This window comes from Panthera onca, chromosome B1 (genome assembly GCF_046562875.1).
Source record: "Panthera onca isolate mPanOnc1 chromosome B1, mPanOnc1 haplotype 2, whole genome shotgun sequence".
NCBI classification, from domain to species: Eukaryota; Metazoa; Chordata; class Mammalia; order Carnivora; family Felidae; genus Panthera; species Panthera onca.
In genome coordinates this window covers 35,150,745-35,176,425 of record NC_138342.1, presented here as the reverse complement: position 1 = coordinate 35,176,425, position 25,681 = coordinate 35,150,745, and the positions used below count along the sequence as shown (strand labels likewise).

The 25,681-nt window shown below is 35.0% G+C and overlaps 1 protein-coding gene across 1 annotated transcript in view; it reads right to left on the bottom strand.

Moving 5' to 3' along the window:
* SLC30A9 (solute carrier family 30 member 9) overlaps positions 1-25,681 on the bottom strand; it is an 84,500-nt gene that overhangs the window by 39,236 nt on the left and 19,583 nt on the right. Inside the window, exons 2-7 of the mRNA XM_060655147.3 lie at positions 24,333-24,500; positions 12,060-12,122; positions 9,935-10,034; positions 7,587-7,679; positions 7,119-7,201; positions 1,524-1,582 (exon numbers count right to left, since the gene is read on the bottom strand). Coding sequence (XP_060511130.1) covers positions 1,524-1,582; positions 7,119-7,201; positions 7,587-7,679; positions 9,935-10,034; positions 12,060-12,122; positions 24,333-24,500 — 566 coding nt within the window. The remainder of the gene's footprint in view (positions 1-1,523; positions 1,583-7,118; positions 7,202-7,586; positions 7,680-9,934; positions 10,035-12,059; positions 12,123-24,332; positions 24,501-25,681) is intronic.

The window sequence follows — 25,681 nt, the reverse complement described above, 5'->3', positions numbered from 1 at the left end:
TTTCGGAGGTTGTGGGGACTTTGCTAAGAGCCATTTCAGTGGAGTGGTGGGAATCAAAGCCCAAATGAAGAGAATTCAGAAGAGAATAAGAGGTAGGATAATAAAGGTAAACTTTCTATACTGGTCCCAATAGTAATCCTTCTAGTAGGAAGTATTTATTCTGGCACACAAGTAGGTAAGTCAGTAAATCTGGTGATGGAAAGTGAGGTACTTTTATCCGATTACATCCTTTTCTTTTTTTTTTTTTTTTTAATTTTTAAAAATGTTTTTATTTATTTTTGAGACAGAGAGAGACAGAGCATGAGCAGGGGAGGGGCAGAGAGAGAGGGAGACAGAATCGGAAGCAGGCTCCAGGCTCTGAGCTGTCAGCACAGAATCAGACGCGGGGCTCGAACTCACAGAGTGTGAGATCATGACCTGAGCTGAAGTCGGACGCTCAACCGACTGAGCCACCCAGGCGCCCCACATCTATTTTTTTCAATGAAATATGAAGCAAGGACATCAGCTGAAGAGTAAGGCTATAGGAAGTTTGGGAAGAGAGGAAAAGTATGGAATAGCTATCTCACAGAGTAAAGACAATGAATGTCCTCTGCAAGTTTAGTAAAACTGTCAATATATCCACTGATTTTATTTTTATTAATTTAAAAAATTTTTTTTTTTAACATTTATTTATTTTTGAGACAGAGAGAGCATGAAACAGGGGAGGGTCAGAGAAAGAGGGAGACACAGAATCTGAAACAGGCTCCAGGCTCTGAGCTGTCAGCACAGAGCCCAACACGGGGCTCGAACCCACGGACCGCGAGATCATGACCTGAGCCGAAGTCGGACGCTTAACCGACTGAGCCACCCAGGTGCCCCCACTGATTTTATATATACATATAATAAGAAAGAACAATCAGTGGCTGTGAAATGTTCTCCTCCAAGGGCTGAACATTTTGGGTACAAGCAGAGAAGTGGCAGTTTGAATATTTAATCAGGGTTAGGAGTAAGAGAGAGGATAAAGAAAATTAAAGGTGTACGTGAGAGTTAAACTTTGCTAAAAACCTAAGAAAACAGTCTTCTCCGTCACCTACAATCTATACACTTATGGTTTATAACACTATTATGAATTTAAAAAGAACATATGTCCCAAGTTTTTAAATTTTTTTTAATGTTTATTTTTGATAGAGAGCACGTGAGAGAGGGGGAGGGGCAGAGAGACAGAGGGAGACACAGAATCTGAGGCAGGCTCCAGGCTTTGAGCTGTCAGCACAGAACCCGCAGCAGGACTTGAACTCATAAACCCGAGATAATGACTGGAGCCTATGTCAGACACTTAATTGACTGAGCCACCTAGGCGCCCCCCTCCCAGTTTTTTTAATTTAAAAAAAACCACACAGAAACAAACAGACTATTTCAGTAAGTTACAATGTGCTCAGGAAAATCTTGAATTATGATCAGATATGCTAGATTTTCACAAAAGACTGACACTAACACTTCACCGTGCAAAATATATACACATAACAGCAGAAAGATAACCTTACCTTAGTGTTTCCCAGGAAGTCTCTATATTCTCTTAATATTTTTTGGTTTCTAAATAGCCCTTTAAAAGAAAAGAATCACAAAATACATTTAGCTCATACATATTCTTATCAGTCATATTTTAGGTTAGCACAATTATTCTCTTTAAGACTATGTTAAATATATTCCACAGGCTAACGGCCAAATACAAAATGGGCAGAGGACTCTTCTTTCTCCAAAGAAGATCTACAAATGGCCAACAAGCACATTAAATGGCCAACATATCACACTAATTATCAGAAAAATGCAAATTAAGACCACAATGAGGTATCACCTCACAGCCATCAGAATGGCCATTATCCAAAAGCAAAATGAAACAAAACCCAAAAACAAGTGTTGGCGAGGATATGGAGAAACTGAAAATCTTGTGCATGCTGGTAGGACTGTAATATGGTGTAACCACCATGGAAAACAATATGGAGGGTTCCTCAAAAAAATTAAAAACTACCATATGATCTAGCAATCCCACTTCTGGGTATACACCCAAAAAATAAATAAAAAAGCAGGTCTCAAAGAGATATTTACATACCCATATTCAGAGCATCACTACTCAGAATAGCCAAGAAGTGAAAGCAACCAAAATGTCAATGGACAGATGAATGGATAAACAAAAGGTGGCATATACATACAATGAAATATTATTCACGCTTAAAAAGGAAGGACATCCTGTCACATGGACGAACACTGAGACAGTATGCTAAGTGAAATAATTCAGTCAAAAATACAAATATTGTATGATTCTATTTACCTGAGATATCTACAGTAGTCAAATTCATTGAACCACAAAGTAGAATAGTGGTTACCAAGGGCTACAGGTACAAAGAAAGGGCCATTGCTTAACAGGTAATAGTTCTAGTTTTACATGATGAAAAAGTTCTGGGAAATAATTTCTAGAGATTTGTTTCAGAACAATGCAAAGATACTTAACACTCTGTTAAAATGATAAATTTTGTTGTGTTTTTTGTGGGAAGAAATCTGGCTTTACAATGAGAGAAAGGCACTTTGATATTAAGATTCTGTTCTCGGGGCGCCTGGGTGGCTTGGTCGGTTAAGCGTCCGACTTCAGCTCAGGTCACGATCTCGCGGTCCGTGAGTTCGAGCCCCGCATCAGGCTCTGTGCTGACAGCTCAGAGCCTGGAGTCTGTTTCAGATTCTGTGTCTCCCTCTCTCTCTGCCCCTCCTCTGTTCATGCTCTGTCTCTCTCTGTCTCAAAAATAAACGTTAAAAAAAAAAAAAAAATTAAAAAAAAAAAAAAAAGATTCTGTTCTCAATATTACCTGAAAATATGAGTTACTTAAGCTTGATAGAAGAACCAATTCCTCATTTCTTAGCCCAACGTTTAAAAATACAAGAACAAACTTCTATTACTATCTTTTCTCAAATTGTGAACTTTATATATTTCCTTTAATGTATGTACAAGCTACTTATGGTATCATTATTTTAAAAGCAAAAGACTAAAAATGACCTATGGGGAAATAACTGAATAAACTATGGTATACCCCCCAAAATGGGAGTATTATAAAAGGAATGAAAAAAATGTCTCTATTTACTACTATAGAATGGTCCTTAGGACATAGTGTCAAACAAAAAAGCCAAGAACAGAAAATATACCTTATTTAGCAAAAGGGGTCTGAGGGGGTAATACCAGTGTATATGCTATTTCTATTTCTCTTTTAATAGTATTGTACTATTTGTGTTTTAGAACTTTTTTTATTTAAGTTCATCTATTTATTTTGAGGGAGACAGTGTATATGAGGGGCAGAGAGACAGAGAGAGAGAGAGAGAGAGAGAGAGGGAGAGGGAGAGAGAGAGAGAGAGACAGAGAATTCCAAGCAGGCTCCACGGGGCTCAATCTCATAAACCATGAGATCACCCATGGCCTGAACCAAAATCAAGAGTTGGACACTTGGGGTGCCTGGATGACTCAGTTGGTTGAGCACCCGACATCAGCTCAGGTCACGATCTCATAGTTCGTGAGTTTGAGCCCTGTGTCGGGCTCTGTGCTGACAGCTCAGGGCCTGGAGCCTGCTTCAGATTCTGTGTCTCCTTCTCTTTCTGCTCCTCCCCTGCTCACTCACACTCTGTCTCTCTCTCAAAAATAAATAAAGATTAAAAAAAAATTAAAAAAAAGAGTTGGGCACTTAACCGACTGAGGCACTCAGGCGCCCCTATATGCTATTTCATAATATATTTTTTTAATGGAATAAATAACCTCAAAACTAATTTTTTAAATGGTTACTGATACAAGAGGGAGAACAGGGTGGAGAGGATAGGAGTAGAAGCTAAGTTTCTCTGAAGTATTTTTATCTGGTAGATGTGATTCTAGATAATCATGTAAATGTTTTACAAAATTATAAAATAAAAATAAATCAAAATTATTTCTAAAAATCATAAGCAAAATGAAACAAATGAACCAAATTTTACATCTATTTTGTGGTTTATCCATACAGACAGAAATTTCAAGTGAATTTAAAACACAGAAATATAACTGTATATCCCTAGTGGGATATATACTAAAGACCAAAAAAAAAAAAAAAAGTAAAACTTAAATCATCCTGATGGCAATAATATTGGTATTATTATTAGAAACTACACTATATTCTTTCTATATGTGTAAATAAAAAATGTAATTAATTATATCAATGGACTAAAAAATAAAATTTTCAGTGTAAAAGAGATACAAAACACAACAAAGAAAAAGAAACATTCAGTTTTTCAAAACAGCCTACATATCTTCTCTCTTAAGGAAAAAAAAGCATTTCCTACCTCTGTCCATGGCAAGACCTTAAACATATGACAACCTACTACAAATGAATATCCCTGATGCCCAAAGTAGACTCTCTCAATTTTATTTCCTACTAGAAAGAAATGTAGTTCCTTCCAGAGATGCGTAATGCCCAGTCCGGGGCAGGAAATATAGAAGATAAACCTGAAACATCTTACTGTACCTAAAAGCAAGGAGGCTACAACATTAGGGTTATGACAAAAAGACTTTGGAACCAACTTGAGGTGCTTCCACTGGCCAAAAATGGGACAATTTGAGTACCACTACTTTGCCCTACTTGGTTTTTCCTTCCTTGCATATCTTCCTTCAGCTGGTTTCACTTCTCCTTGATCTCCTTCCTATCTCACTGCTCCCCCTCTTTATACTGAACTCCCACACTCTCAAGAAGCTCTCTCTATCCCTTTTCTATCTATATTACTGACCATATTTCCATTTAGAAATTTCACCAACTCATCAGGGGAAGGTAATATTGTCACCTTTAAGCTTTGGTCCTGTACAGAATTTAGAAATACAGTTGAAGAATTCAGATTCTCCTAAATAAAGCCTGTCAAAGAAAAGTTAAGTGTATATTTTTCTCAGATACTAGCACCCCTATGTATATTTTAATCCTGCCACATTCTATCAGTTCCCCAAAGTAATAGAACAGATCTGTAACTGCAGTGCCAGCATCTAATTCCCCAATGCAATCTGCCCTACTGGAACGACATTTGATCATATCCAGTATTAGCATCTGTATTACTGAAAAGATACCCAATGTAAGTCTTTGAATAGTGATACCAAAATTCTGAGGTTCCCTGATCCCAGTATATATTTGTTTTACTGAAATATTTCACCCCTGTGGATTTAGGTGCAGCTCTCTTTAGCATATCTGTGAATATACAGTCAACAAATGTTTGCTTCTTCTAAAAGGCAAAAACTGCACAGATCCTAGGATTCACTGATTCTCCTTATTACTTTTCAAAATGCTGAACTATGATTTAAAGGACTTGGATTGTGCAAAACAATCTACACTTGCTCAACATACAGATATCTGAATGTCATATATTCCAGGCCTACAAGAACCTCAAATATAGTCCTTATTCCTCCTGACTAGATTAGCTGGAAAGAGACAAAATGTTTTTTCAACTTTGTCAAGAAAAGAAATAATCAGCAGGTCACTCATTTTCTTTGCCAAAATTAAAACTATACAAAAACATCCTAGATCTTCAACTAAAGGGCAACTGAGAGGATATTAAGACCTACTGACAGATTATTGAGGGCAGTGGTTAGTGAGCTTTTCTAAAGCAGTTTAACCATCACCATCATATGAACTAACTAAAACAAATACCTGTTTTTTAGAGACATATACTGAAATATTTATAGATGGAATAATAGAATAGCTGGGACTGGTTTCAAAATAATTCAGCAGAGTGAATTACTAACCCTCAGTAGAGTGAGGGTTAGTAAAGGAAATACAGATAAAACAAGGTTGGCCACGTGTTGATAACTGTAAAGCTGAGTGATGGGATTCTCGAGGAGTTGTTACACCTTTCTCTGTACTCCTATGTCTGAAATCTCCCACTAACGGGGGGTGGATAAAACAAAATATGAAGAAGGAGCAAAAGAAAATATTCAGAACATACAAAATTAAGGGTTAAAAATACACCAAAAACTCATGAAAATCTATTTTAAACGATACACAATCTAGCAGAAGAGTAAAGGATATAAAAATTATCACAGAAAACTAAGAAAAACAAATATATTAAAAGATAACCAACCTCAGTGGTAATCAGAAAAACTCAAAATTAAAGGTACCATCTGTTGTCCACCAAATACATAAGAAAGTTAAAACAATGGTAACATCCAGCACTGTCAAGGATATGAGGAAATAGTCACCCTCATACACTGTAAGTATAAATTGACACAATATGCCTTTGGAGAATAATTATTCAGAACTAATCATTCTACCAAATCTTAAAATGCCCATGTCCTTCAACCCTAAAATTCTACTAACATTTTATACCATCTATTTTTAATAACAGTATATATTATATATTTTAAAATATGACATTCACTAATGGTTCTTTGTAATGGTAAAAAATTGGAGAACATAAAGCTTGTTATGTCCATATAATGGAATACTCTGTAGCTGTTAAAAAAGAACGGGAGTGAGGTAGAGTTCTATAGACATGGAAAGATGTTTACAGTCACACTAGTAAACATAAAGGACAAGACGCCAAACAATATGCATAGTGTCACCCAATTATGTTTAAGTGAAAAAATGTGTACAGAAATTTGAAAATTCATCAGAAATATTCTGGATAGATATACACCAAATTGCCAACAACAGTTATCTATAGTCAGGAAAATGAAATAGTAACTACAGGAAATGAAAGGAGGCTTTTTATTCTTTATATATATATAAATATATATATATATGAGGTTTTATATATATATCTATATATATACCTATATATAGACATATATATATCTATATATAGATATATATACATACACAAATATAATCTTCAAATCAGACTATAAATTATAATATTGACATATCTTATAGAAACAACCATCTAGCTTTGTTACCTCTCATCATCTTTAAAGAGCCATACAGGAGGGAAAAAAAAAAAAGGTACTGTTTTATAAAGTGGAAACTGGTATTTGCTAGAACCAACAGACCCAAAGTCAAGAGACCTGCAACTGCTAGGAAGTAGTTATTCATTAAAGGCCCCAGTTTCACCTACATGTTATGTTTTAATTAATTCCACTTTAAATTGAATATACTTACTTTCTCTGTATTCTATTTCTGCTTCCTTACGCAGTTTTTTCTCTCTGGCAAGAGCTTCAGGGCTTCCCCAAACTTCCAAAGATCTGCACATACACACATGGGCCATTGACAATGGACAATTTTAACGACTTTATTGTAATCATATTTAAATCTAGACGAATTATAACTATATGAGAATCTTACAACAAAGCATAAGGTCCTTTAGAAAAAATATAAAACACTGAAGAAGCTTTTCTAAATTAAATCTAAACAGTAAGAGTAACTTCAACAGCAAATTTTCTTATAAATTTTGATATACTTCTAATTAACTAGTATATACTAGTAACTCACAGATAGACAAGTTTGCAAATATGAAAATACTCTGCTTTTTAAATATATCCTTTAAAAACTTCTGGGTCTATTTAAGATGGGTTTTTATTAATCCCAAATTTGGCTTGTACATTTATTCTAAAAGAACCATATTCTTACTTTGCCTCCACATCCGATCTCAAGTATACGGTAAAGGACTCGGTATCTTCATGAGGACTTCGTCGTCTGATTTTTCGAAGTTGTTCCAGATCACTGGAGAAAGAAACATGCTGAATTTATTCAGACAAGGTTCATATAGTTGAGGTACTCAGAAGGATTATTAGGGGCAGATAAAAGCCACTACCTTGATCCTGATCTTTAAAGGCTATACAGATCAGTTAAAGGCTTTAAAGATCAGTTTAAAGAAGGCATTTTTGCATACAAAAACTGCTCTAGAGACAGAGAAAAAAAAATTATTCTTGATGCTCACTATAGATAACATAACATAATATGTAGAGATTCAACTAATTCATCAGTGTTTGTTTTTTATCTGTTATGGACACTCCACTGCAATGTCTGATGTATGAGGAAAAAGTGAAAAGTAGAAAAAACATGGATTAGGATATCATTCTCTGTTTAAGAATTTAAATTTAAAACTTATAGTCATACTTGTTTATATCCAGATTAATACTAATTGATGATACTAAGTGGTAATACTATTTATAGGTATCAAGTCATAAAGTGTATATGTCAATTCTGTGTTATTTATTTTCCATTCTCTTAAATTCTGAAGGGTTTATGTATTCATCAAGTCACGGCTAAATAGTCATTCTAAATTTGATTATTGGTCTTTCTAAGGAAATTCTATAAGAGCAATGGAAAGACCTATAAGTAAAAATCTGGTTACTATGGAATATATTAAATCCCAAGAAATTATTTTGGAGTTTAACATAAGTCAACAACCCGGGCACCTGGCTGGCTCAGTCAGTGGAGTGTGCGACTCTTGACCTTGGGGTTGTGGGTTCGAGCCCCAACTTGAGTGTGGAGATTATTTAACATAAAATCTTTAAAAAGAAATAAATAAATACATAAATAAAACAAGTCAACATAACCAACCATCACATATTAGTAAAAAAATGTTTACCTATCAAAGATATGTATCCTAGTTCCCTGATGCTGACTCACTAAGTGAGCCAGGTTGCCACTGACCTCTTTACTATGTTTCTTGGCCTACAATGCAGAGACAGCAACACCTAATCCACTTAATTGACAAAATTTTTGTGAGAACTAAATGAAGTACTCAGTGTGAAACAGAACATTCTTTTACATCACTGTTACAACTGTTTTTACAATGTTACAATGTTGTTTTTAATAGTTAAGTAAGTTACAAAACTGATGACAGGAATTCTTATTTCTTGATACTATAATACAGAGGATGTGACCAGGAGGGAGAGGGGAAAAAAAGCTAAATCTGATGTCTAAATTGCCAAGAAATCTTCAATGTAATATGGCTTCCTTAGGTAAACACACAAAAGGGGGGGGGGGGGAGGGTTCTAAATTTGTGACAAATATCTCAATAAATATCTAAGATTACAACAAAATTAGTAACAAAAAGATACCAGAAAAATAATTTATGCTCAACAGAAACCATAGCTGGAGTATAAACATAAATGTAACTAAATTACTCAACTCTGCTAGCCAAATAAACCCAAAACTTTAAAAAGTTAAACAAATACACAAATATCTTATTAATAATAAGTTACATATTAACACAATAATAAAACTCCTAAGGTTCTTGTGGGATACAGAGGTTTTGAAGAACCTTTTTTTTTTTTTTTTAAAGTTTATTTATTTTGAGAGAGAAAGTATGAGTGGGAGAGTAGCAGAGAGAGAATGGGAGAGAGAATCCCAAGCAGGCTCCATGCTGTCAGTGCTGGAGCCCTACACGGGGCTCAATCCCGTGAACTGTGAGATCATAACATGAGCCAAGATCAAGAGCCAGATACCCCACCAACTGAGCCACCCAGACACCCTAAGAACCTACCTTTTTGAACTTTTTTAAGATATCACAAAAGACTGGAGTTGCTCATGTTGAAGCAGAATTCAGTTTAGTAAGCTAACAATCTTAACATTTTTTAACTGAACAAAATAGATCTTCAATTTAGGAAGCTGTCATGGGAAAATTTCCACATGGATGGTAGCAAGTAACATATTCTAAGAAATAAATGGTTATTTATTTTTATTTATTTTTATTTTTTTAACATTTATTTTTGACACAGAGAGAGACAGAGCATGAACGGGGGAGGGGCAGAGAGAGGGGGAGACACAGAATCGGAAACAGGCTCCAGGCTCTGAGCCATCAGCCCAGAGCCTGACGCAGGGCTCGAACCCACGGACCGCGAGATCGTGACCTGAGCTGAAGTCGGACGCTTAACCGACTGAGCCACCCAGGCGCCCCTAAATGGCTATTTAGATTAGATAGAACTATCACATTAAAAAAGAAAAAGAAAAAGAAAAACCTACTATACCTGGATTTCAGACAGAACTCATTTATTGCTCTGACTCCAGTGATGAAATTATTCTGAGTGTACTTTGGTCCATATTCCCTCTTCTTAAGGACTGCTTTGACTAAAACCAAAAATAATAATTAAAAAAATAATAATAAATATGCAAATTGGAAACGATATTAGAAGATAAACATTTGCTGATGTTTAAGTGCGTTCACTAATGAATTTCATAGAAAATTGATGTTTTTCCTGATGCACTGAATGGCATCAGAAAAGGAAATTCTCCAAGTGCAGAATAGGACAGAATCCCATTTGTTGCCTAAATGTAGATTTTATCTCCATAGCTCAGCTATAACTGATGCCAAAATGCTAATCCTTTGTCTAATGGACATCTTGTATAGGTATTACTGGTCTGTTTAAATTGTACTAATACAATTTAAATTGTCTAGGGTCTAAATGAAAATGAAGTTTCAATAAAAAAAACTCCATACTGGTTCAATGTTTTTCAAACATTTTTTATAAAAAATGAAAACAGAAAGTAATCAAAGAGTACTACATACAATGAATAAGTACTCTTTGTGAAAACTTTTGTTTTCATTCATATTTCTTACGTGAGGTGTAGTCAAAAAAGGCCTGAAAGCCACTGGACTATTTCAAATAATGTAAGAAAGCTAAAGTAAACGTAAGGAATATTTTTATCAGTTAAAAATTATAGGAAGTTTAACAAAATTATAGAAGGTTTATTATGGGTAATAGGTAAAATACTGTGTTCTACTAAATTATTTCCCCATTACCAAGCATCAAATTGTTCATTAAAAAACCAGAGATCAATAACAAAATACCAATTTGGCATCAATTATAGTCTGTGAATTAAAAATTACACTCAACATAGGTCTATGTTTATAAATCATTGCAAAATGAGACTTCTGGTCACATAACGTAGGTAAATAACATGAGCAAATATCTGAAGAGCAGGACAAAACAACACAAGTCACGTGTTCCGTTTCAAACTGTCACCCAGTTACTTCATATTCTATTCTCAGATCTATTAATGAGTTTTCCACTGTACTTTGAAGTGGAAAGAGTATATTAAGACTAAAATTACCTGTCACTACAGTAGCTAGAAAGGACTCTTAAAATAACACATTAACTATTAAAATCAAATGCACAAATAATATTTAATAACACTTCCAACAAAGTGCAGTATAAAAAATCAAAACTTTATTTGAAAAAAATACATATGAGGTAGTTCAGGTTTCTTCTTGCATGAGTTTCACGTCTCTAAACTGCCTTGCTCTAATAATCCTAAAATTCTAAATCCAGATAAGCTACTCTGGAGCAAAGAGAAGAATTACTTCTTTCTTTTAAAAGATCAGTGTTTTTTTAAAGATTTCTTTAAAGTATACAGAAATCCCTCTTGGCCTGCCCTGGCCCAGACTGTGGATGATGCTGCTGCAATCATATTAATTATTCCTAACTGTAACTGTATACTATGGACCATCTTCCCCGTTACCCTAGAAAAAAGAAATTGCATTTAGCAAAATCTCACAGGGGTGAAAAATACAGCTTAAGGAAAATGCCCAAGGCTATACAGCTAGTACATGCTGGAGCCACAAACTGAGTCCACTTTTGCCTGATGCCAAAGCCGTGGTGCTTCTAATCACAGTTATTGCCCTGTAAAACACGCTGCTTTGGAAATGAGAGCCACAGCTCGTACAAAGAGCAGAGCTGCAAACAAGAATTCCCTCGTCACTCAGTTATTCCCAGAAAACAAAGTCAAAAAAGAATGTCCAAACTCTATCTGGATTTGAATGTGGTGTAACTGAAAGGTTTTGGGTCTCCTGCTTTTTAATCACATTACTTTTCTAAAAATGATAAAGCAATTGATCACTTTTATTTGCCATTACTCCTTTCTTTGGGCTTTGAAAAAACAATTACCACAAAATTTGTGACCAAAATGCAAAGTGAATTTCGGTAGAAAATTAGTTTATAAAGAGGAGAATAAATCCTTATGGTCAGTATGTTTAAAGAAAAAAAGGGACTGTACACTCAGAATAATGTAATTATAAAGAGCTCTATATAAACTAATTTCGTATATTTAATTCAAAACACCATTACAATAAAAAAAAGAATAAAATATATTTACCTCTTACTTGGAGAGGTTCTTGCTTAATGAGTGGAGCTTTGAGTTCAGCACCTATATTTTCTGCTAGAAAGTTAATTTTAAAAAGTTACATTAAGTAGTTGCTTTCAAACAAAATTAAAAACTTAATGTTAGCTAACAATCTGGCAATATATAAAAAATATAATATATGATAGGCCAATATCCTAGGAATACAAGAATAGTTGAACATTAGAAAAACTATTAATTCCCCTCATTAACTGAAGAAAAAAAGCTATAGAATCATTTCAAGAGCTAAAGAAAAAGCATTTACTAAAATTCAACACCAACGCAAGTTTCAAACCTTTTTTAAAAATTAGGACAAAAACGAATTTCCTTAGAAAATAAAACAAACCTATAACAAACATATTCAATGACAAAAAATTAGGTGCATTTCTTTATAAGGTACAAAACAAGGACACACACTATAAATTCTTCCACTCAAAATTATTCTAGAGATATTAATGAGGAAAGGATGACTATTGAGTGGTACTGGGAAGAATGTACAACACCCCCCAAAATTCACTAAAAATTAAAAATTAAATATACTTCATCCCATAAACAGCCAAATCCAGGTAAATTAAGAACTTAAGTGTGAAGGCATTTACATGCCTAAGAGACAACAGAGAATATTTTTATGGTAGAGACAGATTTCTTAAACAAGAAAAAATGGACATATTCTACTAAACTAAAATTCAAAACCTCTGTCCATCAAAAGATCCCACTTAAAACAAAACAAAACAAAACAAAAGATGGGTGCCTGGTTGGCTCAGTCAGGAAAGCATTTGACTCTTGATCTTGGGGTTGTGAGTTTGAGTCCCATGTTGGGTGTGGAGATTACTTAAAAATAAAACCCAGAAAGAAAAGAAAAGAAAAGAAAAGAAAAGAAAAGAAAAGAAAAGAAAAGAAAGCCTCAAACTGGGAGAAGATATTTCTAACAAATAGCATCAACAAAGGATAAGTACCAATATTTAGGAATTTCTCCAAATTAACAAGAAAAAGAGCATTAGAAAAACAGAGAAGACAAGAACAAGAAGGAAAGGAAATACAAATCACCAATAAACATACAAAGAGATGGCTGCCTCATTATGGACAGAACCCAAAAGAAACCACAAGAATCCATTTTACAACAATCAGATCAGGAAAAATGAAAAAATGTATCAACATCTAATGTTGGCAAGGGCTATGGAGCAATGGGAACTCATACACTGCTGGTGGAAATATAAATGGCACAATTACCTGGCTAAACAAGTTGGCATTACCTGATATAGCTGCACATAAGCATAACTTATGACCTAGCAAATTCTTCTAGGCCAATATATTTGCCCTAATAGAAACTTGCACAAGGGTACAAGGAAAAAGGTATATGAATGTTCAGAGCAGCACTGTGTTCTGTTGCTTCAAATTGGAAAGAACCCAAATGCCCATAAGAATTGGAATAGCTAAACATACCATGTTACATTCATACCACATTTCATACAGTAGTGAACAATAATAAACATAACAGTGGCTATCTTTCTTTGAGCCTTTACTGTGTGCCAAGCACTATTTTAAGTACTTTACATGTATCATTTAATTCACACAACCATCAAAAGTATGTGCTCTAATTATCTCCATGAAAATTAATGAACTAGATACATATAATTTATAAGCTAGACACATATACTGTTAAGATAAATCTTAGCAAAATCTAATGAAAACAGTAAATCACAAGCATACACACAATAAGTTATCACACAATAAAGTGTAAAAACAGCTAAACAATTAAAGATATATACATATAAATGTCTAATTCTATTCCTTTTTTTAAACTGACAGAACTTAATTTTTTTAAGTTTATTTATTTTTGAGAGAGAGAGAGCATGAGCAGGGGAGGGGCAGAGAGAGAGAAAAAAAAATCTCACCCTTAAAAAAATGCCCCTTATAAATTTATATCCTCACTCAATAAAATATTTACTAATGACAGAGGAAACATTTACTAAGCATTTAATATGTGCCACATACTGTAGTATGTGTTTTATGTGCATTATCTCATTTGATCTTAACAAAACTGCTGAGGTCAGTACTATTATTATCTTCATCGTAAAGATGAGGAAACTGAGGCACAGAGAAGTTTGCAACTTCCCCCAAAACCACACAGCTGGTATTTTAAACATGAAGGCACAGTCAGGATTGAAACACACATCATTTTGATTAGTCTATGCTCTGAACCAACTTCCTACATTATCTCTACGTGTAAAACATTATTTGATGTATGAGTAGGTATTCGTGTATTTTTCATGGCAGGGAGGAAAAGGACAGATGTAAAAACTGGATTAGCAACATGGAGGTTACTGGTAGCCTGTTGACAATAGCAGTTTCAGCAGGAAGAATGGGGACAGAAGCAACAGCTTGAAGTGAGAATGGGAAATGAAACAGTAAAAGCAGTATCTGGACTTTCAGTAGGAGCTAGAAAGGAGAATGGAATCAAGGAAAGACTGACTCTGTTTTATATAGAGATGAGAATGATGAGGAAGAAACTGTTGGTTTCATACATCAAGAGGACAGTCTCAAGAGCAAAGAACTTGAGCAGCTGATAGCAGAGGACCCAGAACACGTGTCTCTCTAAACATATTAAAAAAATAGAAACTGTTTCCACATATTTATAGAATGTCAGTTACTGAAATGATACGCAGCACCATGAAATCTGGCTCACTACCTGAGCAGTGGTACATCTGGACTTCTGCCCCCTTACTGTCTGTTTTCATTTTACCATCCTTTTGCTTTGCTCTTATTTTTGTTTTGCCTTTCTTGCCATCTGTTAGACTGATAGAGTTTTCTGTATTTTCTTCCCGCCCCATCCCTTAAGATGGTTTGAAATTTGTAAGGTTACATTTCTTTGTTTAAATGATTCCACTTAAAAATTTAACATACATAGTTTTCTGTGAATCTTTCTAATCATCTGCAAAGTTATTCAGCATCTCAACTTTCCTCTAAACAGGAAAGAAACCTTTAATTACTGAAAACTTCTTTGATCTTATTATGCATTTTTTTTAAGTGTATCGATTTATTTTGAGAGAGAGAGAGAGAGAGAGAGAGAGAGAGAGAGTGTGCAGGGGAGGGTCAGAGAGGGAGAGAATCCCGAGGAGGCTCCACACTGTCAGCGCAGAGCCAGACACAGGACTCAAATTCAGGAAATCCTGCGGTCATAACCTTAACCGGAAATCAAGAGCCTGGGTTCAACAGACTAAGCCACCACAATCTTACTACTCTTGACTATGACTTTAGCATTTAAGGGGAATCCCCTTCTGAGGATATTCTCTCAAAATTAATAAACTTAGAAAATAATAAAACAAAATAAAAAAATTAAATTAAATTAAATTTTAGCATTTAGTATTTCAAAAGGTTATTGTTTGTATTATCAATACTTAATTTTCCCAACATGTTTTATCCATTTCTTGCTCTTCACAGTCTCGCCTATATCCCAATGCTTTTTTCCCTCTGAGTCTACTCTTACACAAATATCTTATACAAATATATAATTTAATTAAGTTTCCTTCTTTAATGTGGGTAAGTTAATGGTACATGACATTCATCTTTCTATACGTGAAGTATTTTTATTTTGCTTTCACTCTAGACTGTTTACTTAGACCAGTATGAAATTCTAGAGTAATATTCATTCACCTTTCCTTTTCCCCTTGCACAGCTATTACTATGAATCACTCACCCCTGTGTCTTCTGCATACTGTGAAAGATAAAAAGTCCACCTCAAAAGAGCAACAACTGGGCTGATACAGCATTTTCACTTTTCTCTTTGGATGCTTTTAAGTTGGGCTATTTCTTGTTTTTGTTTTTAAACCTGTGGATTTCTTTTTACTTATCCTGCTTAGTATTCAAAGGGTACTTTTGATCTGAAGACTCTTGTTTCATCAAAATCTGAAAGATTCTTATCATCTCTTTGCATATTTCACCATTTCTGTCTTCGCTCTGAAATGGCCTATTAAATGTAGGCTACAGCTTCATGCCTCTTAAATGCCTTCTCACTTTTCTTGAAAATCCTTTTGCTTTCCTATGTGCATTGAGGGTGAATTTCAATTTACTAATCCTCTACTTGATGAGGACTATTTAATCTATTAAATTTTTATTTTAGTAACTAACTTTCATTTCTAAGATTTCTAGTTGGCTCTTTTCCAGATTTATTTGTTCTGGTTTTATTCTGACAGTTTGTATTTCAAAATATGTGAATACTTCATTTATTCTTTTGAAGATATTAAACTTCTTTTAAAGCAATTCAGGCCGTTATTTTAATATCATCTAGAGTTAATACACATTTGAGTTTGTTGGCTTTCTTACAATTAGGATTTTTCACGTATTTTTATTCTTCATTGATGTAAGAGACATAACGTTTCCTAAGTTTAAGGGGTACAATGTGATCTGAAATTTATATATTGCAATATGATCATTCATGTACTTTTAAATTTCAGAATTTACAATCTTATTATAAGTAGGATATATCCCTTCACTCTCCTCGTGTTCTAGTGCTCAAACTCAATCTGATCCATCTGTCCTGAACCAGATCTCCTACTGCCAGTTTGAAATTCCTACCACTCAATCCAGTCTCTAAGTCAGCAAACAGTAGGTTCTAGTTTCTGTTCTTCTTGCCTCCCTACCCTACAGCCTCCTACAAGGTATAGCCTCACATAACAAATGGAAGAGCCTAGTTCCGCCTACTTTGGAGAGTGGGTGGGTGAGTTCAAACAGTGAGTCTGACTCCAACACCAGGCTATGCATGTAGCACCTACCGATCCCTTACCACAACCAAACCAAACCAAACCAAACCAAACCAAACTCCTGGTTGCCAGTGCTTGCTCACACACCCAGAGTAAGTCCACTCCTTGGACATAGCGAATCTTCTTTGAGGGCTGTTGTTTCTTCAGTTTTCTTTTTCCATGTTTTATCTATCACTCCAAGGAGAAGTAAAACAGATACTTCAAAGCATCTATTCACAATGCCGTCTTGGTCAGAATTTCTGCCTAGCTACTAATTTACGTTGTTCAAGGCTTTTAAGGACAGATTAAATGCCAACAGACTAGGTACTCACAAAGGCAGAACCCTCTCTGAAAGAAAGGCAAACATCTTACACATAATTTTTAGTATATTCGTAGGGGTTTTTTTGTTTTTGTTTTTAGTGAAAGCCACTGGGCAAATAACTTAACATGGTATATTATGGTTTGATAACTAAACATGTACAAAAAATCCAAAAGGCTTTAGTTTTAACTATTCATCAAATCCTAAGTAGGTTATTAAACATATTGGTAAATTAAAGGTAGGCTTAAAAACCCTCCTATTTAGAGGCGCCTGGCTGGCTCAGTCTGTAGAGCATGTAACAGTTGATCTTGGGGCTGTGAATTCAAGCCCCACATTGGGTGTAAAGATTACTTAAACTTAAAAAAAAAAAAAAAAAACACTCCTGTATAATTAATAACTATAGGTTGTAACAATTGACACTGGACAGTTAAATAACATGATTTTATTTTTGTCTAAACTATACAGCAAGCAAATTCTGAAGCATCTTTACCCATAAAATCTATTTCTCAATTTCTTAAAATTTTGTTTTGGGGAACAGAGAGTAGGGCAGACAAAAGTGAAAGAAAAGCTTTCAACATTCACCTAGCATCTGAACAACTAAAATCTTTTACTGTCAAAAGTTTCAGAGACAACCCTCTTTTCCACAATGATCAAAGTTGTTCAACAAAATCACTAAGATGAATTGCTCTAAGGGTGATATTTCTGGATATTTTTCTCACTACAAACTGTCTATAGTTACTAATCATATAGTGCTAAGAATCATAAGCAAGAAATGCTAGTAAATGCCTCAAAGACATGTATGAATACTTACGTTACACACCAACACCTTAATAAGCTTGTACTGTATCACTGGAGTAGAATCTTTATGATTTCAATAAATAACTAGACATTCTATCCATGAATATTTCTAGATGCCTGTTTAAAGCTCAACCCCTGGCTGTTTGCCACACATCTGCTGCCATTAGCAAAATTAAAACTAATTTTACTAAAATTTAAAACATCTGAATGCTCCTTAAAAACTTAAGGATTCCTTAGCAAGTCTCTGCCTCTTAATGAGCTGTTTCTGACTTTACCACGTGATTTGAATTATTCAAAAGTCAATCTTAAATCCTTAAATATACAAATTATCTTTCAATCAAGCAATTACTTGCTGTCTATCTGATGGCTAACAACGTCTAATTTGGCCTAAGCAAATTCTGAAAAATTGAGCCCAAAATAAAACTATCAATAAACAAATGTATTTCTAATATAAGAAAATAAACTTTTTATTTGTCAGCAGACGAAAAAGGAAACCTTGTCGTGGATTTCAGTTTCAAACCTTTTGTAGAGCAGAAACATTAAATATCTTTGCCTGAGTCTATGTTCACCTCAGAAGAGTATTATAACATATTTTACTTTTATATTATTTCATCACTTATTTCTTCTCCCATTTCTTTTCTTTTTTTAATGTTTATTTATTTTGAAAGAAAGAACGCACGTGCACACACACGAGCAGGAGAGGGGCAGAGAGAGAGAGGGAGAGAGTGAGAATCCCAAGCAGGCTCTGTGCTGAGTGTGGAGCCCTACACGGGGTTCGATCTCACGACCGCCAAGATCAGGACCTGAGCCAACATCAAGAGTAGGCCACTTAACCGAGTGAGCCATGCAGGCATCATTCTTCTTCCATTTCTACGTTCCAATAAATATTCTGGAACTCAGGGACTCATCATAATCTCCATCCCTTCATCTTCTAATATCAAACTCTCAATATTTCTCCCTGCAGTTCTCCATCATCACAAGAAAAAGAAGAAATTGGCTAAAACTGCATAGTAAGCCCAAAAGGAGGATGGGGCTTAGGGAAAAGCATGAAAAACAGGCACTGCAAACATAAATACAGGTTTCTCAAGGAATCTATAAAATATTCCCATGTGAAAGACACCCAACTAAAGAAAAGATAGTTAAACTCCCTTCCTGTACTGTCTCAAACATAGTCATGACTTCAGTAATCTCTTAGGTAGAGCTAATAACTACTCCTAAGTCTCTCCCCAAGTAGGAACTTGGCATTCATTCATTTACAAATATTTACTAAACAACTACTATGTGCAAACCACTGCTCTAGGCACTGAGTCCTGCTATCATGGGACCTGGAAACAAGTGGGAGAAATAAATATTGTAAATATCAATCAGTATTAAGTGCTGCCCACACAGAGTTAAAATTAGGTTGATATGGCTACTTTAGATGAAGTGATTAAAGAGTGACTTTGTGCAGAGTTGACATTTCAACTAAGATGTAAATGACCAGAAGGGGTCAGCCATGTGTAGAAGGGCACCTTGGAAAGAGAAAGCAACTAGAGCAAAGGCCCTAATCAAGAACAAGGTTTGTATTTCCTAAGAGCCAAAAGGAGACTAGTTGGGCTGAAATATAATGAGCAAGAAAGAGAATGTAAGCACAGAGCCCAGGAAGACTGCTGCAGTAATCCAGTCAAGAGATGATGATGTCTCACAACAGAAAAGTAGTATACCCGGGATGCGTGAGCAGCTCAGTTGGGTAAGTGTACAACTCTTGATTTCAGCTCAGGTCATGATCTCACGGTTGGGTGAGGTTAAGCCCTGAGTTGTGCCCCATGCTGACAGTGCAGAGACTGCTTGGGATTCTCTCTCTCCCTCTCTCTGCCCCTCGCCCACTTGTGCAAGCTCGCGTGCTCTCTCTCAAATAAACTTTTTTGTTTTTAAAAGGCTAGCATAATTCTAAAAAAGAAAAGAAAAACAGTATATACCCAACTGCCCATTAGTCCATCTGTTAAAATGTCATAGAGGCACCTACAATTCAGATGTCCAAAACTAAATCACCACCTTCTTATGAAAATATACTCTAGCTTTGGCATTCCCAATTTTAGAAGTCAATGAAATCATCTACACAATCACCTAATCCAAAATAGGCACTGTGCTTTACTTGACCCTCTCCTCTCTTCCCCAAATTCAACCACCCAATCTTAATTACTTAGCTCCTAAATCTCGAGTTCATCTACTCCTTTAAAAAAAAAGCATTGCCATTAACCTAATCTGGGCCTTAATTTGTATTACTGCTCTCAGTCACCTTCTTTTGCAATAGGTTTTCCAGTCTTCAGCTAATTATCTTTCTAAAATTTTAAATCTGATCAAGTACTTCCTCTACTTAAAATGCTCTAATAGATTCCCACTGCCTACAAAACCAAGTACAAACTCCTCAACAAAACCTTGATCTCCTGATATTCATCCCTTGTGCTCTCAAAACTACCAACCCCACCATCAGGTCCTCTACTAACTAATCACACTAAGGTAGTTGTAGGTTTATCTTCTTTCTCTACCATTCAGTACACCAATACCTAACTTTCTTTTAGGTCCCTAATTAGATAACATTTCCCCTCATGGAAAACTTTCTCAACCACTCAACACTCAGTTAGGTACCCCTCCCAAGTGCTCCTGCAGTATACACTATTTCCTCTATCATGGTACTTACTCTACAGTATTACATTTGTTTACTTAACTTTGTTTCAGCAATTTTCTGTTTTAGTAATAAACTCAGTCATTCTCATCTGCTGCCATATAAAAAGTGTTCAATAAATACTTCTTGAATAAATTAATGGACAAATAAAGGACTTCATTTTTATGCTGCACAGCAAACTAGGTATCCTGAACAAATTGTTTTCAAACACATTACTAAGCTCACAAAAAAATTATCTGAAGAGGGCAAAAACGAAAGAAAAGCAGGACCTCTACAGAATAAGTGAGAACACCAAAGCCAACTTTTCCCCTGAGATTTCTGTTAAAGCTTATAGTCCTTGAGCTTCTACTTCCATATCTGCTAGGGAAGTAAGAAACCAGAGAATAAGAACTACATTCTGTTTAGGATGAGGAGTCTAACAGGAGACACCCAGAAAAAAAGCAACACAACGTGTAACTCTGAACTGAAAAAAAAAAAAAAAAAATACACACAGAAGGGAACAGCAAGAAAGCATGTCAGCCTTTACTTCGCTGTTAAATAGTGAGGATGAAAAAAAAAAACCCTGAAAATCCTAAGGATAAGTCAGCTCTCACTCAAGTCTGCAGTCTAAATTCATGCTACCAAAGTGGTCTAAATAATCTAGGGCAAAGAATTTAATTTAATTTGGTCCCAAGCTATATTCCCAGCCGCTAACAGAGGCAGAAGCAAACTCTATGCAGGAATGCATCTTCAATCCAGAAAGATTTCAGAGTTCCAAAATATAAAACTGCATGGAAAATGAACAACTCTCAGTTAAAAAACAGATAGGGCATCATGAATAAGTGCATGAACAGAGGAAAAAAGATAGTTAGAACCAAAAATTTCAGACAGAAGAATTTTCAGTCACAGAATGTAAGACATGTTTAATACGGTACTAAAAGAGAATAAAAGAGAAGTTTGGACTAATGAAAACATAAGGAACAAGAGACCAAACAAGCAAGATGAAAAATAAATAATTTCTAGAAATGAAAAATATAATCATTGAAATTAAAAACCCAACATACATATCAACCAGCAGATGAGAGGCAACAAACAAGGGAATTAGTAGACCAAGCAGACTTATGAAAATAATCCAGAATTCAGGCCAGAAAAATGAAGAAATACAATATGACAAAGAGGCTTAGAGGCATGGAAAATAAAGAAAGAAAGTCTAACATAATTCTAGTTAGAGTTCCAAAAGGAGTAAAAGAGAACTGAAAGCGAGGTGGCTGGCTGGCTCAGTTGGTGGAGCATGTGACTCGTGATCTCAGGGTTGACAGTTGGGAGTCCCACGTTGGGTAAAGAGATTACTTAAAAATAAATAAGTAAATAAACTTTAAACAAAAAGAGAGACAGCGAATTGAGAAAAGGTAATACTTGAAGGGAGAGTGACAAAACTATAGAGTAAAACCAATTCTCAGATCCTGGAAGCCCAACAAATCTCACACAAAGTAATACATACCTAGTACGCAGTAATATACACAGTAAAACTGCAGTATACATAGTAATACATACCTAGTACTCAGAAATATACACAGTAAAACTGCAGTTTACACCAAAGTAAAGACTTTCAAAACAAAGGTAATCAAATGTAAAAAGCAATAAAATAGAAAAGACATGAGAACAAAAGCATGATATGTGACTTCTCAACAACAGTGGAAGCCAAAAGGCACTGTAATAACATCTTAAATGTGCCTTTACCATAGATAGATCCTCACCTCAAGAAACTTCTATAGGATCCACATCAGACAGAAAGATCAGAGAAATAAGAAAAGGTAGTTAACAAAGATTCTAGAAAAATTTAAACAAATAACAATGTATATTGTATAGAAGGGAAAGAGCAGAACAAACACAAAATACAGCCAATAAATAGCATGTAAGTTGGGAGAAAGTGACCAGAATTAAAGCATTCTAAGTTCTTCATATTTTTCAGAAAAAATGTAAACTTTTCAATTACCTTTAGATGCTGAAGTACATAGAGTATATAACTCCCAAATGAGTACATGTATGTGTGTGTGTCTGGGAGAGAGGGGACAATGCAATGAGAAAAAAAGAAAAAATTTAAAAGGCGAAAAAGAAATAGAAGATAAAAAACACAAGGAAGCTCATGATACATTGGCAGAAATATATCCTGTAAACATATCAGTAATAACAGTAAATGTAAACAGACTAAATTTCCAATTAAAAGACAAAGATGATCAAATCAGGACAAAAAAAGGTTATAATCAAAGGATGGGAAAATTTATACTGAGCAAATACTAATAAAATCTGGTGGAGATGTCACTAAAAAAAAAAAGTTGTTACATAAAAATAATGAATGTAATTCATTAGTGTTATATGCTAAATGTCTATGTATCTAGTAACATAGCCTTGAAATATATAAAGCAAAATTTTAGGGAGAACTATTAAAGAAAAAACTGTCAAATCTACCATCAGAGCCATCATGGCTTAAATGCCTACTTTATTTATTATTATTTTTTTTTAACGTTTATTTATTTTTGAGACAGGGAGAGACAGAGCATGAACGGGGGAGGGTCAGAGAGAGAGGGAGACACAGAATCTGAAACAGGCTCCAGGCTCTGAGCTGTCAGCACAGGGCCCGACGCGGGGCTCGAACTCACAGAGTGCGAGATCATGACCTGGGCCGAAGTCGGCCGCTTAACCGACTGAGCCACCCAGGCGCCCCTTAAATGCCTACTTTAGAAAAGAAGGAAAGTTCAGAATTAATAATCAAAATAGCTACCTGATAATTTATTTTTATTTTTTTTAATTTAAAATCTTTTTTTAATGTTTATTTATTTTTGGAAGAGAGTACAAGTGGGGGAGGGACACAGCCGGGGCGGATAGAGGATCCGATGCGGGCCCTGCGCTGACAGCAGCGAGCCAGATACAGGCTCGAACCCATGAACAGTGAGATCATGACCTGAGATGAAGTTGGACATTCACCCAACTGAGCCACCCAGGCACCCCACTACAAGATAATTTAAAAATGAATGACAGAATAAATACAAAGAAAGCAGGAAGATTTAATTAAGGTAAAAGTAAAAATTAATAAAATAGGAAATAAACATACAATATAAGGATTCAAAGAAAAAAATTATTACTTGGGAACATAATAAAATGGACAGAGTTCTGGCAAGAATAATCAAGAAAATGACAAACACCATCAGGAATGAAAAAAAGGGATATAACTATAAATGCTGCTCAGAATATACAGAGTATATTGAACTTGATCCAATAAATTAAAATTTTAGTTTAATTCAATAAGCTCCCAGAAAAAAATAGAACTTACCAAAACTGAATCAAAAAGAAACAGAAAAACTAAATGAAAGTAAATCAGCAGTCTAATAGCTTTCCACAAAGTAAACACTAATTCAGAAAGTTTTGTACAAAAGTTCTATGGAACATGCAAGGGACAAATAATCTTATTCAAGCTATTTTGGTCTAGACAAAATGATTTTTTTTTTTTTAACATTTATTCATTTCAGAGAGACAGAGAAAGAGCATGAGTGGGGGAGGAGCAGAGAGAAAGAGAGGGGGAGACACAGAATCTGAAGCAGGCTCCCGGCTCTGAGCTGTCAGCACAGAGCCCGACGTGGGGCTCGAACTCATGGACCACAAGATCATGACCTGAGCTGAAGTCAGATGCTTAACCGATTGAGCCACTCAGGCATCCTGAAAAAAAATGATTTTAAAAGATTTATACATACCTGTTTCATCAAATGATGGCACTTTTTCCACGCTGAGACTTTGTGATCCCTGTCCTTCTTTCTGAACATTTGTAGAGTACAACTTCACTTGATTCAGTGTACAAATGAATGGGTGACTACAGGGAACCACGTTTGAAAAGCTTCCCAATGTCACTAAATTCTGCCATTCTACAAGAAAAAAAAATTAATTTCAAACTCACAAGGATTTTATACCCAATAAAACATACTTACTAGTATTAGAAGGGTAATTTTACAGAATAACAATAAAACTTTCATTCTGCAAAATATCCAAATGCACAATGCCAACCCACCCTCTCCACAGAGGTGTTTCATTGACCCCTAGGTGTATGGGGACCACATTTTGTAAAGAAAAAATAACAATAATATTCCTATTTTCTCTAATTTGTAAATTTATTCATATGTAAACTTTTAAAATATATAAAATTAGATAAGACATTCTGATTATTGATTATTCACCTGTTCTGAAAGGTCTCTGGAATACTTTTATTTTATATGCTGGTTGCATGCTAAAAAATGTTGGCATAACATACTTTTCACAATAGAGAACTCTAAGGGGGAGGGGGTGGGGGGAGGTCAAGATGGCTTCCTATTCAAAATTACCCTGTGTCCTCCTTTTGCTAGCTAGAGATTTATTCCTCTTTCACTTCACAATCAATAAGTGAATTACACTAATCAGTCATTCAGAGTGTCACTGATTTTTTTTTTTAATCAGATAATTAGATCAACATTTGGTAAGATTCCTCAGTATACAGGAATTCTAATAGAGGGAAGAATAGAAGACTAATTACAAAGCACTTCAGCTGCTGCATCTGGATGACTGTGGGCTTTAGAGGGCTGAAATACAGAAGAAAAATATATTCCATACTTGCACTGAAGTGGTAGAAAACTAAATATGTCTGTCTCTACTCTCATGTGACCCTCTTTCTCTTTTTTACTATGAGTACTCAGACCTTGAAAATCTTGTGAATAATTTACATCTCTTCTAAAGCATCAGATGAAATAATAAAGTTATACCATTAGAGATAGTCAAGTTTCTCTAGTGGAGAGTTAAACTTTTAAGGGTTGAAACTTTCCTCTTTTTTTTTTTTTTTAAAGTAATCTCTATACCCAATGTGGGGCTTGAACTCATAACCATGAAATCGAGTCACACGTTCTACCAACTGAGCCAGCCAGACATTCCAAGTACTGAAACTTTTCTAATTGTTTAATAATGTTTTCCAAAAATGGTAATTCATGTATGTGCATGTACAGATGTATACCTTCTGAAATCAGGAAGAATAAACCTTTTCTTTATGGCTCAGAAAATTCATCAGGAACATAAATTTTGT